This window comes from Octopus bimaculoides, chromosome 20 (genome assembly GCF_001194135.2).
Source record: "Octopus bimaculoides isolate UCB-OBI-ISO-001 chromosome 20, ASM119413v2, whole genome shotgun sequence".
Classification (NCBI taxonomy): domain Eukaryota; kingdom Metazoa; phylum Mollusca; class Cephalopoda; order Octopoda; family Octopodidae; genus Octopus; species Octopus bimaculoides.
Window position 1 is genome coordinate 27,754,215 of NC_069000.1, and position 13,357 is coordinate 27,767,571.

Consider the following 13,357-nt stretch of genomic DNA (forward strand, 5'->3'; position numbering starts at 1 on the left):
ATATATATGTATATATACATTTACGAATTTGTTTTGCAAGATTCCTGATGTGAAATCATGCGTTGAAACAGATATTGTTATATTTAGGGATGATCATTTTTTTTTCTTGCCAAATAAACACACGCACCATATATTTGTTCTTCACTTGTTTATTACTGTTCTTATTTTATGTCCATTGTCTGGAAATCTTCTGTCACATGAGTATGACAAAAGATTTCCAGGCATGAAACAAGAGAGGACCAAAGAATTAAAGCATTCCAGATTGTAAGAGAGTGTGTGAGAAAAAATTGTGATCTCAGAGAAGAGAAATGTGTCTGCATGGATGATAGCATTTAGTGATTCTGCAAAGAAAGAGGCTTGGAAATGCCATTATAGAAGACTGCTGGATGTAGAGAACGTATGGGAGGAGGAGAGCCTGACAAATGTTGACCCAATTGAGGGACCAGATACTCAAATCAACAAGTACCTTGGTAGATAAAACAATTAAGGATGTGAAGACAAGGAAAGCCCCCAGCCCTTCAGGAATTACTGCTGAGATGCTTAAAATATTTGGCAATGTAGGTTATGGTCAAGTCACCTGTATTATAAATCAGGTGATTCACAAAGGAGTCATACCTAATGACTGGTTTAGCAGCACCATAGTCACTGCTACAAAGGTAAAGGTGATGCCTTGGATAGAAATAATTACAGAGGTATCAAATTGTTAGATCAGGTGATGAAAGTTATGGAGAAAGTCATAGCCCAAATAATTAGGGGGAGGATTAGTCTAGATGAGATGCAGATTGGTTTTGTGCCAGGTAGAAGCACCACTGATGCTATATTTCTGGTAAGGCAGCTGCAGGAGAAATACATAGCCAAAGATAAGCCTCTGTACTTAGCTTTTGTTGACTTGGAGAAAGCTTTTGACAGGGTCCTCCAATCCCTTATCTGGTGGTCAATGCAGAAACTAGGGATAGACGAGTGGTTGGTGAGAGCTGTACAAGCGATGGACAGAGACGCTGCCAGTAAGGTGAGGATTGGCAACGAGTACAGCTAAGAATTCAAGATACAAGTAGGGGTTCACCAAGGATCAGACCTAAACCCCCTCTTGTTCATCATAATCCTCCAGGTAATAACAGAAGAATTTAAAACAGGCTACCCCTGGGAGCTCCTCTACACTAATGACCTTGTTCATATAGCTGAATCACAACCAGAACTAGAGAAGTTCCAGGTATGGAAGCAAGGTCTAGAATCAAAGGGCCTTAGAGTTAACCTAGCAAAAACCAAAGTCTTAGTAAGTAGAAAGGCAGACAAATCACAAGTACCTTCAGGTAGATGGCCCTGCTCAATCTGTAGAAAAGATGTAGGCATCTTACAGAGTTAGATACACCTGCTATAAGCTTTGGATACATAAAAGGTGCAGCAATATCAGAGGAAGGTTAACAGGGAGACTAGCTTTCGTGTGTGGTAGATACAATAAACACCAAAAATGTACAGAAAATAGACTCCATTAACTGCCGTGGGGGTAAGCTAGAGGTAGTAGATAGCTTCCATTACCTAGGTGATCAAGTTAGTAGCAGAAGTGGAGATCCTGCCTCTGCTGGCAACAAAGGGCCCCTCTCTCAGAGTGAAAGGCAGATTGCATGATGCCTGTGTGCAAACAGCTATGCTACATAGCAGTGAACCATGGGCTGTGACAGTTGAAGACATGTGTAGGCTTGAAAGAAATGAAGCTAGTATGCTTTGCTGGATGTGCAGTGTCAGTGTGCATGTTGGATAGAGTGTAAGCATCTTGAGAGAAAAGTTATGCATAAGGGGCATCATATGGGGGGTACAAGAGAGACGAATGCATTGGTATGGTCATGTGATGCATATGGACAAGGACACTGTATAAAGAAGTGCTGTAGTAGAGATAGACCCAGGAAAACATGGAATGAGGTGGTGAAGCATGATCTCCAAACTTTGGGCATCACAGAAGTAATGATTACTGACTAAGACCTTTGGTGATATGCTGTGCTTGAGAAGACCCTTCAGGTCAAGTGAAATCACGGTGGTAGCTGATACTGGTGTCATGTAAGCAGCACCTGTGCAGGTGGAACCTTTGGAGCACTGAGCCTCATGAGGGCAAAGTGGTTGAGCTCCTTTCAGATGTTGGGCCTCACAGAGACAATGATGGAGACCATTGGCATTATGTTGTGCATGAGAAGAAGACCCATCAAGACAAGTAAAATTGCAGTTGTGGCAGACACTGGTGTCATGTAAATAGCATCCATGTTGGTGGCACGTAAAAGCACCTTTTGAGCGTTGGGCCACATGGAGGCAAGGACAGAGACCATTTGACATTATGCCAGGCTTCTAGCATTGGGCCTCACGGAGGAATGACCAAGTCCATTTGGCATAATGCTGTGCTTGAGAAGAAGACCTGTCAAGCCAAGTAAAACTGCAGTCATGACAGATACCGGTGTCATGCAAAAGCACCCATTACACTCTTGGAGTGGTAGGCATTAGGAAGGGCATCCAGTGGTAGAAACCATGCCAAAACAGACTGGAGTCTGGTGCAGCCTTCCAGCTTGCCAGCCCTGGTCAAAGTATCCAACTCATGCCAGCATGGACAAAGGATGTTAAATGATGATGATGATGATGAAGAATGTGTGTGTTTATTTGGCAAAAAAAATGACCTGACCATCCTGAAATATAACAATATATACAGAGTGCGATGGGTAAATTGTCGCCATTTTATATTTTTAATTTCGCCCACATTTTGGAGGATTTGGAGTTCCACTTTAAACAAGGTGAAATATTTAAGATTAAATCAAATTTCACCTGTGCCTCGGAAAATCTAATCTATGCTATTACATGCTTAGGGTGCAATAATAACTATATTGGCCAAGGTGAAATATTTAAGATTAAATCAAATTTCACTTGTGCCTCAGAAAATCTAATCTATGCCATTACATGCTTAGGGTGCAGTAATAACTATATTGGCCAAACAGGAATATCCCTCCGTAGAAGAACTACTCTCCACAAAGAACAAATCCGCCACCCACATTACAGACAGATACAGGTCAGTGGACACATAGAAAGGTGTGCGAGGAATCTTAATCCTAATTTCCTAATTTTTCCCTTCTATCAATGTTCACAGAACACATCAACACAACAAAGAATGAATAAAGAGGCAATTTTCATTAATAAATATCTTCCTCAACTAAATATGAACACATAACATAATATAGAACACTACTAATCTTCCATTTAATATCACTAACCTCCATACATCCCATACACCATTCACATTACAAATCCAGATCTACCCTAATTGCACCAAATCCAGAACTACTTACCTCCCTTACACATAATCTTTTTACTAAGGGACTAACAGACTTGACACCGTTCAGAATTCGGTGTGCACTCAAAGCAATGACTAATAATATTACAAAACCGGTATGCTTTTAAATCTCTGTAACAACTCACAATAATGACTTTTATTACCTTTATTCCTACCTCAGTTCATCTAATTGTATATATCTATTGTTACTTTTCATAAAAAAGCCTTAACTTTTTTTTGATTTCCAATGTGCATTTTCACTTATTTTTCTTCTTACTTTCTCCTTACATTTCCACGTGTAGTTTCTATTTTGTCTTTGTAACATATTTCTATTATAAATATATATATATATATATATGTATATATATATATAGTCTTATATTTGTCTCACAAAATTCTTAATATAAAATCATGTGTTAAAAAAAATTACTGACGTAAAAGGGTAATGCTGCTAATTTAAAGATACTTCACTTCAGTTTTATTATTAATTTGAGAATTAGTTGACTAATAAATAAATCAATTTGTTGATCAAAATTTGTGCATCACAGCCTGTAACCTTATCAGTGACAAAGTACCCTCATGTACTTTCTATGAGCTGGCACTTACTTCTTGCTCTGTGTTTGTATCATAAAGTCTAGTGCTAGAGAAAGATATTAATTAAAAAGATTTTGCAACACTATTGTATGGTTTTGGTTAAAATATCTTTCTGAAGCAGCTGATCTGGAGCTTAACAATAACAACTATCTTGCTATCTTCTCTAGATATTGCTGGTATTTTATAGGAAAGGAAGAATATTTTACAAGAAGGAACTGATAAAAGCAAAGTGATAGGGAATAACATTTATAACTGGACGTACTCAGTAAATCCTTGTTTCTTTAAGGCATCTTTACATTTCTGTATCAAAGTTATTATTTGTTGATCAATGTAAGAAATTGTAGCTGAAAAAATAGTTTAAAAGAAACAATAAAGAGAAAGTAGAGAAAATGAAGTAATCTGATATTGAAAAGAGAAAATAAAGTAATCTGATAGTGATGTTGATGATGATAAGGATGATTGTAGTAGTGGTGGCAATGACAGTAATGATGATAATGATTGTGGTGGTGATGATAGTAAAGATGATAGGAATAGCAGTGATGATGGTATGGATGATAAAAATGTTAGCAGTGACAGTAATGTTGTTAGTGGTGGTGTTGAACTGGAGGTGCCTAACTTTATTTGCCTCCATCTTAAGCGTCAGCACTACTTTTTCCTCATTTCCTCATCTACAGATGAAGGGGAAGTTCTGAAGTTTTAGATCCAGTATTTCTCTACTTGAACTATTTTTTCTAATGACAAATGATCACCAGTTTCACATGTATAGTATGTAGCTGTTTCTACATTAGTGTGAATCTATGGTTGTGTTTATAGTGTGCAGCTGTTGTTAAATCTAGAGTGTACAGATATTGTACTATCAATAGTGTGCAGCTGTTGTTATATTTACAATATGCAACCATTACAACATATGTAGTGTGTAACTCTGATAGAATATTGCTACTACTAGACCAATAACATGTAGCTGTCATTACATCTAGCATGCAGTTACTATTACCCCTATAGTGTGCAGCTATTGTTATATCCATAGTGTACAGTTATGATACCATCAAGAGGGTGCGATATTGAGAGATCTATAGTTTGTGGCAACAGTAACATTTGTAGTGTTCATGTAGCTATTGTTGTATATAGTGTGCAGCTGTTGCTACACAAACCTCTCCAAAGCAAATGTTAGTGTAATGAGTGCAAGGAAGAGTTATTTTCAGAGATTTTTTTGTAGTGAGTATTTATGATGACTCTCAATAAATTTATGAGTTTAAATTAATTAGAGAAATTAAGATAAACTTTCAAAGCTACACTGATGAAGAAAAATGCAGAAACAAAACGACAAATGTAGGCAGACATAAGATAATTAAATGCAAAATACCTTACCTGGTTCATAAATACTGGCACAAGGAACTTGCTCTTCATGGACTACATCAGCGAGTGCCATTCCATATGCTGAAAGTATTGCTGAAAATCTATACAAGAAAAAGAACCCCAAAAAAACACACCATTAACAACAAGGACGAAGATGATGATGATGATGATGATCTTACTTATGTGTCAGCAAATTTCTGTTGCAAAAACTTTTCTAGCTCGTTTCATTACCTGACAATCAAATATGAAGCCAGTGTTTCTAACCTATGTGCATTGAGATTAACACAAGTGTGTCATGAAATTATCTAAGGTCAGAATATGTAATTTGCCAGTTCATATTTATTTTTTAATTCAACTTTACATTGCAATTTGTGAACAATAGCATTGTTCATTAGAGGTTTAAATGGGTAACCAGTGGATTGTTGCATTTCTGACAGGAGTGACAAGGGACTGTCATGTCTATTGGAGTTAAGTAAGTCTATTGGAGTTAAGGAGTTAAGTAGCATCAGTAATGAAACATTACTGATGCTACTGTTTGTGCCATGTATTTAGGAATGAAAACTCATTGCTGCTGCTGTTGATCTTACCTAGTTGCTTGTTGTGTTCAACAGCAAATAGAAGGAAGGGAAGCAAGCAATGTCAAATGGTGCTTATACTCATTAAAGGATCAGTTGTTAGAGAAAAAGATGATAATGCTGCTAATGATGATGATGTGAAAGGAATATATGATGTTAAAATTCTTATAAAATAGGTACCAGTTATGTCCAAGCATAAGTCTGCACTAATGACATAGATCAGTAAAAAGGTAAAATAAAGAATTTATATTTACTTGTGTATGAAGATTTCTGAAATGCCCAGTGACTGAGCAATGGAGCAGGCATGTTGAGCTCCTGCACCACCAAAACAAGCTAATATATGCCGAGAAGTATCATAGCCTTTAGCCTAGAAGATAGGTAACAAAATAAGTAAAGAAAATAAAACAATGGTATAGATAAATTATGGTCAATTAACAAAAAATGTTGTCTGATATTTTAGAATTTTACACGCTTAACAGGAGAGATTTAATAATAAAGATATCAGGGTGGAATCATAGTTTTAAAATATTTCAGGGGAAGAAAATGAGCTGACAACAAAGAATGTAGTGTGGAATGAACATGAATTGTGTGGGAGATATCTGTGGTTAACTGGGTGCTTTAATACCAAATATCAGCACCCTTTATAAAGCATAGGGTAATTTTTGAGGAAGATTTTGTTGCAATTTCTAGTTAGTTCAAAAATGAATGTTCTTGTTTTTAGACAATGTAATAATAAGCTTGTTAACAGCTTCTTTCTCAAAAGGAATTATTGCAAGGCTTAGAATTGAAACTTTATAGCTTCAGTAATCAGGATCAGATCACACTTAGGTCAAGTGATGTGTCCTGTATATTAAACAGATTGCTGGAATATCACTCCTTATTATAGAATGTTCTATCATGTTTCAGGGGTTCCCATGTAAACAGGGGTTATATGAGGATTAGTGTAGTAGAATCAGTGCAGAGGTTAGAGAAGATTTCAGAGGTGATAAATGAACACATGATTCTTGGTCCCTGCATAACCTGTATTTAAAAGGATCACCTTGTTGTTAATGCAATTCTCCAAGCATGTACCATGAACACAATACGATCACCTCTCACCAAATAAATAAGTAGCCAGTCAATTTTTAGCCATAAGCACATGAAAGTGGTGCACTTCAGAAGCACAAGCAACAAGCCCTAAATTGACAAGTTTTCTTGGCTGAAGTTCAGCCCTGAGTTAAAGGCTTTCTTCAATTAGGCTACATAGAGCATTATTCCTGCCTCACACAGGAGGCTAATCTCTTCTGTTAGTAATGTAATTACAAACTACATTTGTTCTAGCACTCTACAATACACTACTGGCAAGCGACAATGTAAAAATGCAAACATTGTAATATACTTCAATAAACAATAAATGTTAATTAAACAATGATGGCTTTGATTTATTAATGGGACAACATGCAGTCTATCATGATACCAACACAAGACCCATCAACACTAGTGGCACAATGGTGATCATGACATTCAGCCAGTAAAGAAAGTAACAATCCTGATGCATGATATTTAACCAGCACAATATTGGTGACTATCAATATACAACTTTCACTTTGCCAACACCAGAGCAAGTTACCACACTGGAATATTCATTGACAGAAAAGGCAGTCAAACCAGCCATGTTTATATTATTCAACTATCCAGTCATGGGAAAACAGCAAAAGAGCTGCTCAACAAATTTTAAAGTAATAAATACTGTTCAAACCACTACCATTTTAGATAATGACATGGCTATGTGGTTGACAAATTTGCTTCCACCTTGGGCTTCCGCCTATAATCTTCTATTATAGCCTCAGGTTGACCAGAGCCTTGTGAGTGGAGTTGTGTATGTATGCATGTATGTGCTTGTCTGAACGTGCAAGTGTTTGTGTTTCCTCTTAACATAGTGTGATTGTTATGAATGAACATCATTCATTTAAACTTTTCTGTGAAAAAATGTCTGGCATGTCTGGTAAGGATTGGTGACAGGAAGGGCAGCTGACCATAGAAAGTTTGTTTCAATAATCCCTGTCCAACCAATGCAAGCAGGGAAAAGTGGATGTTAAATGATGATGATGATGATATGTATAAATATAAGGTATTTGGGTACATTCAGTTCTATATTTAGGAGATGAGGAATTATGTCCATTATTTACATTTGACAGATATTATTATTATTATTATTGAGGTCACTGCCTGGAATCAAACTCGGAATCTTGGGGTTAGTAGCCCGCGCTCTTAACCATTATGCCATGTGCCCATGGGTACATTCATCTTCTAGAACAAGTGTACAGAAACTAGGTTCCTGCTATGTAGATTAAAATAAATTTGAATCAAGTGGAGTAGAAAAAAAGGAAGGGTGGAGACTTATGCAAAAACAGAATAAGAATGAAAAAAAAAGGCATTGGAGGGGCGATGCATTCCCTGCATGTAGATAAATTTTTTTGCAAATTATAGTGTGGCTTATAATGCGTTGCTTACTCATGCTTTTTAATTGAACTGACTTAATTTTTTTTTTTTTAATAACACCATTATAGGTATTTATACTCTGGTGAAATTAAGAAATCAACTCAAATAAACAAAACCCTCAAATCCATCAGTGTACACACACACTTACACAGTTGCATATCTATGTATGTATTTTTTACATAAATAGACTTGCATACACACTGACATGTCCCTCTTTTTCGTTTCTCTTAATTTTTCCCTTTTACAACTTATTTGTAAATATCCGGTTAAATTTTCCCTATTACCCCATTTGTTTTCCTTCTTGATTTTTAGTAATAACTTTTTTTTTTGATGTTTTTTTTCCTTAAATCATTCACTCTGATGAGAATGACAATACATAACTTTAATTATAATTATTATAATTTTCTTACATATTTGTATTGCCCTTTGAAACATTTGTATGTACTTATTAAATCTAATTTTGATTTTTTTAACATCTTTTCTCTCCATTTTTATAATTATTTATGGTATCTTTATACTTAGAACGAACTTTTTCAATTATGTATGTATGCACATATGTCTATGCGCATAGGTACACCATGATCTGTACACACACAGACACGGGTCAATTCATATGAAAAAGAAAGTGAACAAAATAATATGACCACTTACTAATTGGGAAATTTGTAAGGTTGATTAAAAAATTTTTTTTTTTAAATATCACTATTATAAGTATTTATACTCTGGTGAAATTAAGAAATCAACCCATAAATAAACAAAACCCTCAAATTCATCGGTGTACACACACACACACACAGAGTTGCATATGTATGTATGTATGTATGTATGTATGTATGTATGTACGCATTCATGTCTATGCGCATAAGTACACCATGATCTATGCACAAACAGACAAGGGTCGATTCATATGTAAAAGAAAGTGAACAAAATAATATAACCACTTGCTTACCAAGAAATTTGTAAGTTCGATTTTTTTTTTTAAAGATTAATCAAACCAAATGTTCATATCGAGCCACTTACCCAATGAGTATTTCTGCCAAATGTGGTGAAAGTCTGTTCAGCCATTTTGGAGTAATTTTGCAAACACACAGACAAGTGATTACAATACCCTGCTTTCACTTATGCATGCAGGGTAATAAAATCTCACATGAATTTATACATACTTGTATTTACAACCACAACCACACTCAACCAAACACAGAAGACTAAAATATTAGGATTTACTTACATTTCCATAACATTCATAGTACACAGAGAAGATAGTAAAAAAAAGAATGATGCACAAATACGTTTAGAGCAATCACAAATACAAGGTGGAATCAAAAGGTTTCTGGACTAGTTATGTTTGATAAAAAATAACTTATTTACCTAAGTTTTAACATTATCTCCTTCAAAATAGTCATCTTGTGCAGCAATACACCGCTCCCAGCATTCCTGCCACTTTTGGAATCCAGTCTGGAAGTCTTTTTTCCATAAGTGAGTCAAGGATCTTCTGTGATTCACTCTGGATCTCGACAAAGGTGTTAAAAGAGTGACCTTTAAGCTGCATTTTCACATTGGGAAAGAGATGGAAGGCCAAAGGTGCTAAAATATGGCAAATACGGTGGGTGCAAAAGTGATACCATGTTTTTGGTGCGCAACTCATGAGTGAGAAAAGCTTGGTGAAGAATCCAATTCTTTGTGCTCCACAGATCTGGTCACTTTTGCAGAATATCCTCCCTCAGATGCTTCAAAACATTGCAGTAGAACTCTTGATTGATGAGCTGGCCCTGGGGAACAAATTCTCAATGCATAATACCACATTTCATGGGGTGATGCATGTGGCATGTCTTCCAAATCACTCATCATCTTCCAGGGATGTTCTGCTTTTGAAGTGCCTATGCCACTCGAAAACATTGCACCATAAGCTTGTTGAAACAAACTTCCCAAGTTTAACACAAAATTTCACATTGGCTCATTGTTCTTGTCCATGATAAAATTGTAGACGACAGCATACACGTAATCACAAAAACACAAACTTCACAACTTGCGAAGTAAACACAGCAATGTCACTTGGCACACTGCCTCATGAAGGTCACTGCTAGCTCTCACTACACATGCAACTGTGTGCTGCCATCTGTTGGTGCACTACAAAACTAGTCCGGGAACTTGTTGATATTACCTCGTACCATATTTTACCAACAGAAAGAAATGACAATAATGGTATATAACAACACATCAGAACTATCATGGAGCATATGTCTTCTATAGGCTCCCACTCTCTATTCAATGATCCACAATAAACTACAATTTACACAAACTGTACACTACACATCTTAAAAAATTGTACACAAACTGCATCCATAGACCAACCACCTACATAGCAAAACCAAAATTGTAAAAACTGGTGACCACCTGGACATGTGATGATAGTTATTGTATTTGCCTGCATATAAGATGCACTGCTATTTTACAAGGATATTTAGTGTAAGAAGAAATTTAGTATTTTTCATCATACACTTATTGAAAGACATTTTAAAGTTGTTTTGTAGGAAAAAATGCATGATTCTGTGCAAGTGAATGCAATATTGTTACAGTGTACTGGTATAAGTATGAAACCATAAATTTATCATATGGGAGTACTGTAGTTCAATTTTGCCTTCTTTCAGTCCAGCTGTATAGTTGTTTATATTGTGGTCAAGAGAATTTCCATAAAGGATGTAAATCTTATATTTCTGGCTGTGAATGTTTTATGTAACTACGATCAGCCACCAGGGTGTAACTGTTATCACCCACTTATTGCAAACAGTTGAGAGGTAAATGAAAGTTTGTCACCATTCCTTTCAAAGTGAATATTTCATTTAGATAAATAAGACATACCAGGTGAAGGTTATGTACGCTGAAGAAGGAGATATAATAGAATGATTTGACTTCTCCCACATAACTTCCAACATACCATTAGTTTGTGCTTATAGTGTGTGATAATTTGACTGGTTTGCAATATTTTTTATTAGTAACAATTATTGTACCTAGCAGGATTAAGCTCACCTGGTTCCCTAGACTATGACACTTAGTTTTCCATTTGTAATATGAGTGCATTAGATACAGAGCAATTTTTTTTGTACATTTAAAGATAAAAAAATGAAAGTATTATACAACAGCAAATAGGGTAATTACTGCAGAAATATTTAATCTCGACTGTCCAAGCCATTATATGATAACCAACTCCAAACATTCTGGTACATATACAATATCCTGAAAGACTACAACAACGTCATCTGAAAAAAAAAACACTATCATACTCAACCCAAACGAACAAAGAATGAAAGCAGCAACATTAAAATCTCAGACCAAGTCCACTTTGCTTGCTTCTATGGCCATCAGCAGAATCTGTGGATAGGTAGTAAAAGACTGTACAATGGAAAGAATGCACCACATCTATTCTGTCATACTCCACCCCATATGATTAGTTACTGCAGCTTAGATTGTGCAGTATGTTCCCATAGCTAGGTAAATGCATAGTATAACCAGCAAAATGGATCAGAGGGTTGTATCTTGCCATTCAATTGACTACCTGCATATTAGGACTGCTTAACTATGGCTGACCCGAAGCTACATAAGAACAAAAAAAAAAAAACACATGCCTTGGGTGCATTTGGCAGAATTCACTGTTACAAGAATATGGATCAGACCTACTGCTTGGGCAGTGAACCAGGCCTAAAGTGTCACCTGGATGAATACAACCCCTGATTCTTGGATGCTTTTGGTGGAGCTCATTGTTTATTTATATTGCAATTAGTGAATAATAGCACTATTGGTTACAGTTTTGCAATTGATCAATCCAATGGGTTCATTGCATTTCAGAGAGCAAGAATGCCAAAGAAGTGTCTGTAACTGGTACTGAACAAATATTACAATAGATTGATTGAAAATCATCATTTCGTTTTTGTTTCCATTCTCATCAAGCTAGGATTATTGGTCAACATAAGGCTATTGTAGACACTTGCCCAAGGCCATGTGCAATGGGATTGAACTTAGGGCCATGTGGTTATAAAGTAAATTTCTGAACCACATAGCCAAATTCTTGAAGACAGTGCTCTAGTAAGGCTGCAGTCCGATGACTAAAAGCAGAAACAAAACAAGACAAAAGAAAAATCACATTAGATGTTAGAGAACAACAGCTATGGAAACTTGAAAGTTGTACATTTGTAACAATTGCAGCTTACCTGGGTGAGAGCTCTAATGGGACGACACATAGATTCATTAGCAACCCGAATGAAACCCATAGCAACCTCCTCCATACTTATTGTATTGCTGCCAGGTTGCTGACCTAAAGTAAAACCATTTACCTGAAATGGTAGAATGATAGTGAAAACAAAATGAAATAAAGTAATCAATAAACATAAAATAAAAATAAAATAACAATGGATAATATTGAAAATATGGCACAGATGGAGGCTATTCAATAGAACTACAACAACAACCACCATCATCACTTAATGTCCATTTCTCCATGCCTGGATGGATCAGATAGAATTTGTTGAGACAGATTTTTCATTGACAAGGAACTCCTCTTGTTACCAACTTTTCCATGAAAAGACATATTTTCTATGGAAGACTGGTAAAAAACAACATGTGAAGTCAGGATAAAGGTGCACACATTTACATACATATATATATGTACTGCATTAACTTTGGATATCCTTGTTGCTTATTTATATATATATACAGTGTAGGAGAGAGAATAGTGATGTTGTAGGAGAGAAATGTGTTCGCATGAATGATGGTACACTTGCACTAAATGAGGCTGCAAAGAAAGAGGTCTGGAGATGCCACTACGATAGATTGCTTAATAAAGAGAATGAATGGGAGAAAGAGAGCCTGCTGTATGTCGACCCAACAGAGGGACCAGCTATCCGAGTTGACAGTACCAGGGTGGATAAAGCAATTAAGAGTATGAAGACAGGGAAAGCCCCCGGCCCATCAGGAATCACTGCAGAGATGCTCAAAATATCTGGCAGTGTTGGCTACAGCCTAGTCACCCGTATTACGAACCAGGTGATACACG

General features: G+C 36.1%; 1 protein-coding gene across 2 annotated transcripts in view; it reads right to left on the reverse strand.

Moving 5' to 3' along the window:
* Positions 1–13,357, reverse strand: part of LOC106867745 (5-oxoprolinase) — a 255,283-nt gene that overhangs the window by 144,973 nt on the left and 96,953 nt on the right. For both annotated transcript variants that reach the window (XR_008266373.1, XM_052975150.1), the window contains exons 12-15: positions 12,516–12,638; positions 6,084–6,196; positions 5,267–5,355; positions 4,161–4,242 (exon numbers count right to left, since the gene is read on the reverse strand). Coding sequence is in view for 1 of the 2 variants with exons in the window: in XM_052975150.1 (XP_052831110.1) it covers positions 4,161–4,242; positions 5,267–5,355; positions 6,084–6,196; positions 12,516–12,638 (407 nt within the window). In the remaining variant the exon portion in view is untranslated. The remainder of the gene's footprint in view (positions 1–4,160; positions 4,243–5,266; positions 5,356–6,083; positions 6,197–12,515; positions 12,639–13,357) is intronic.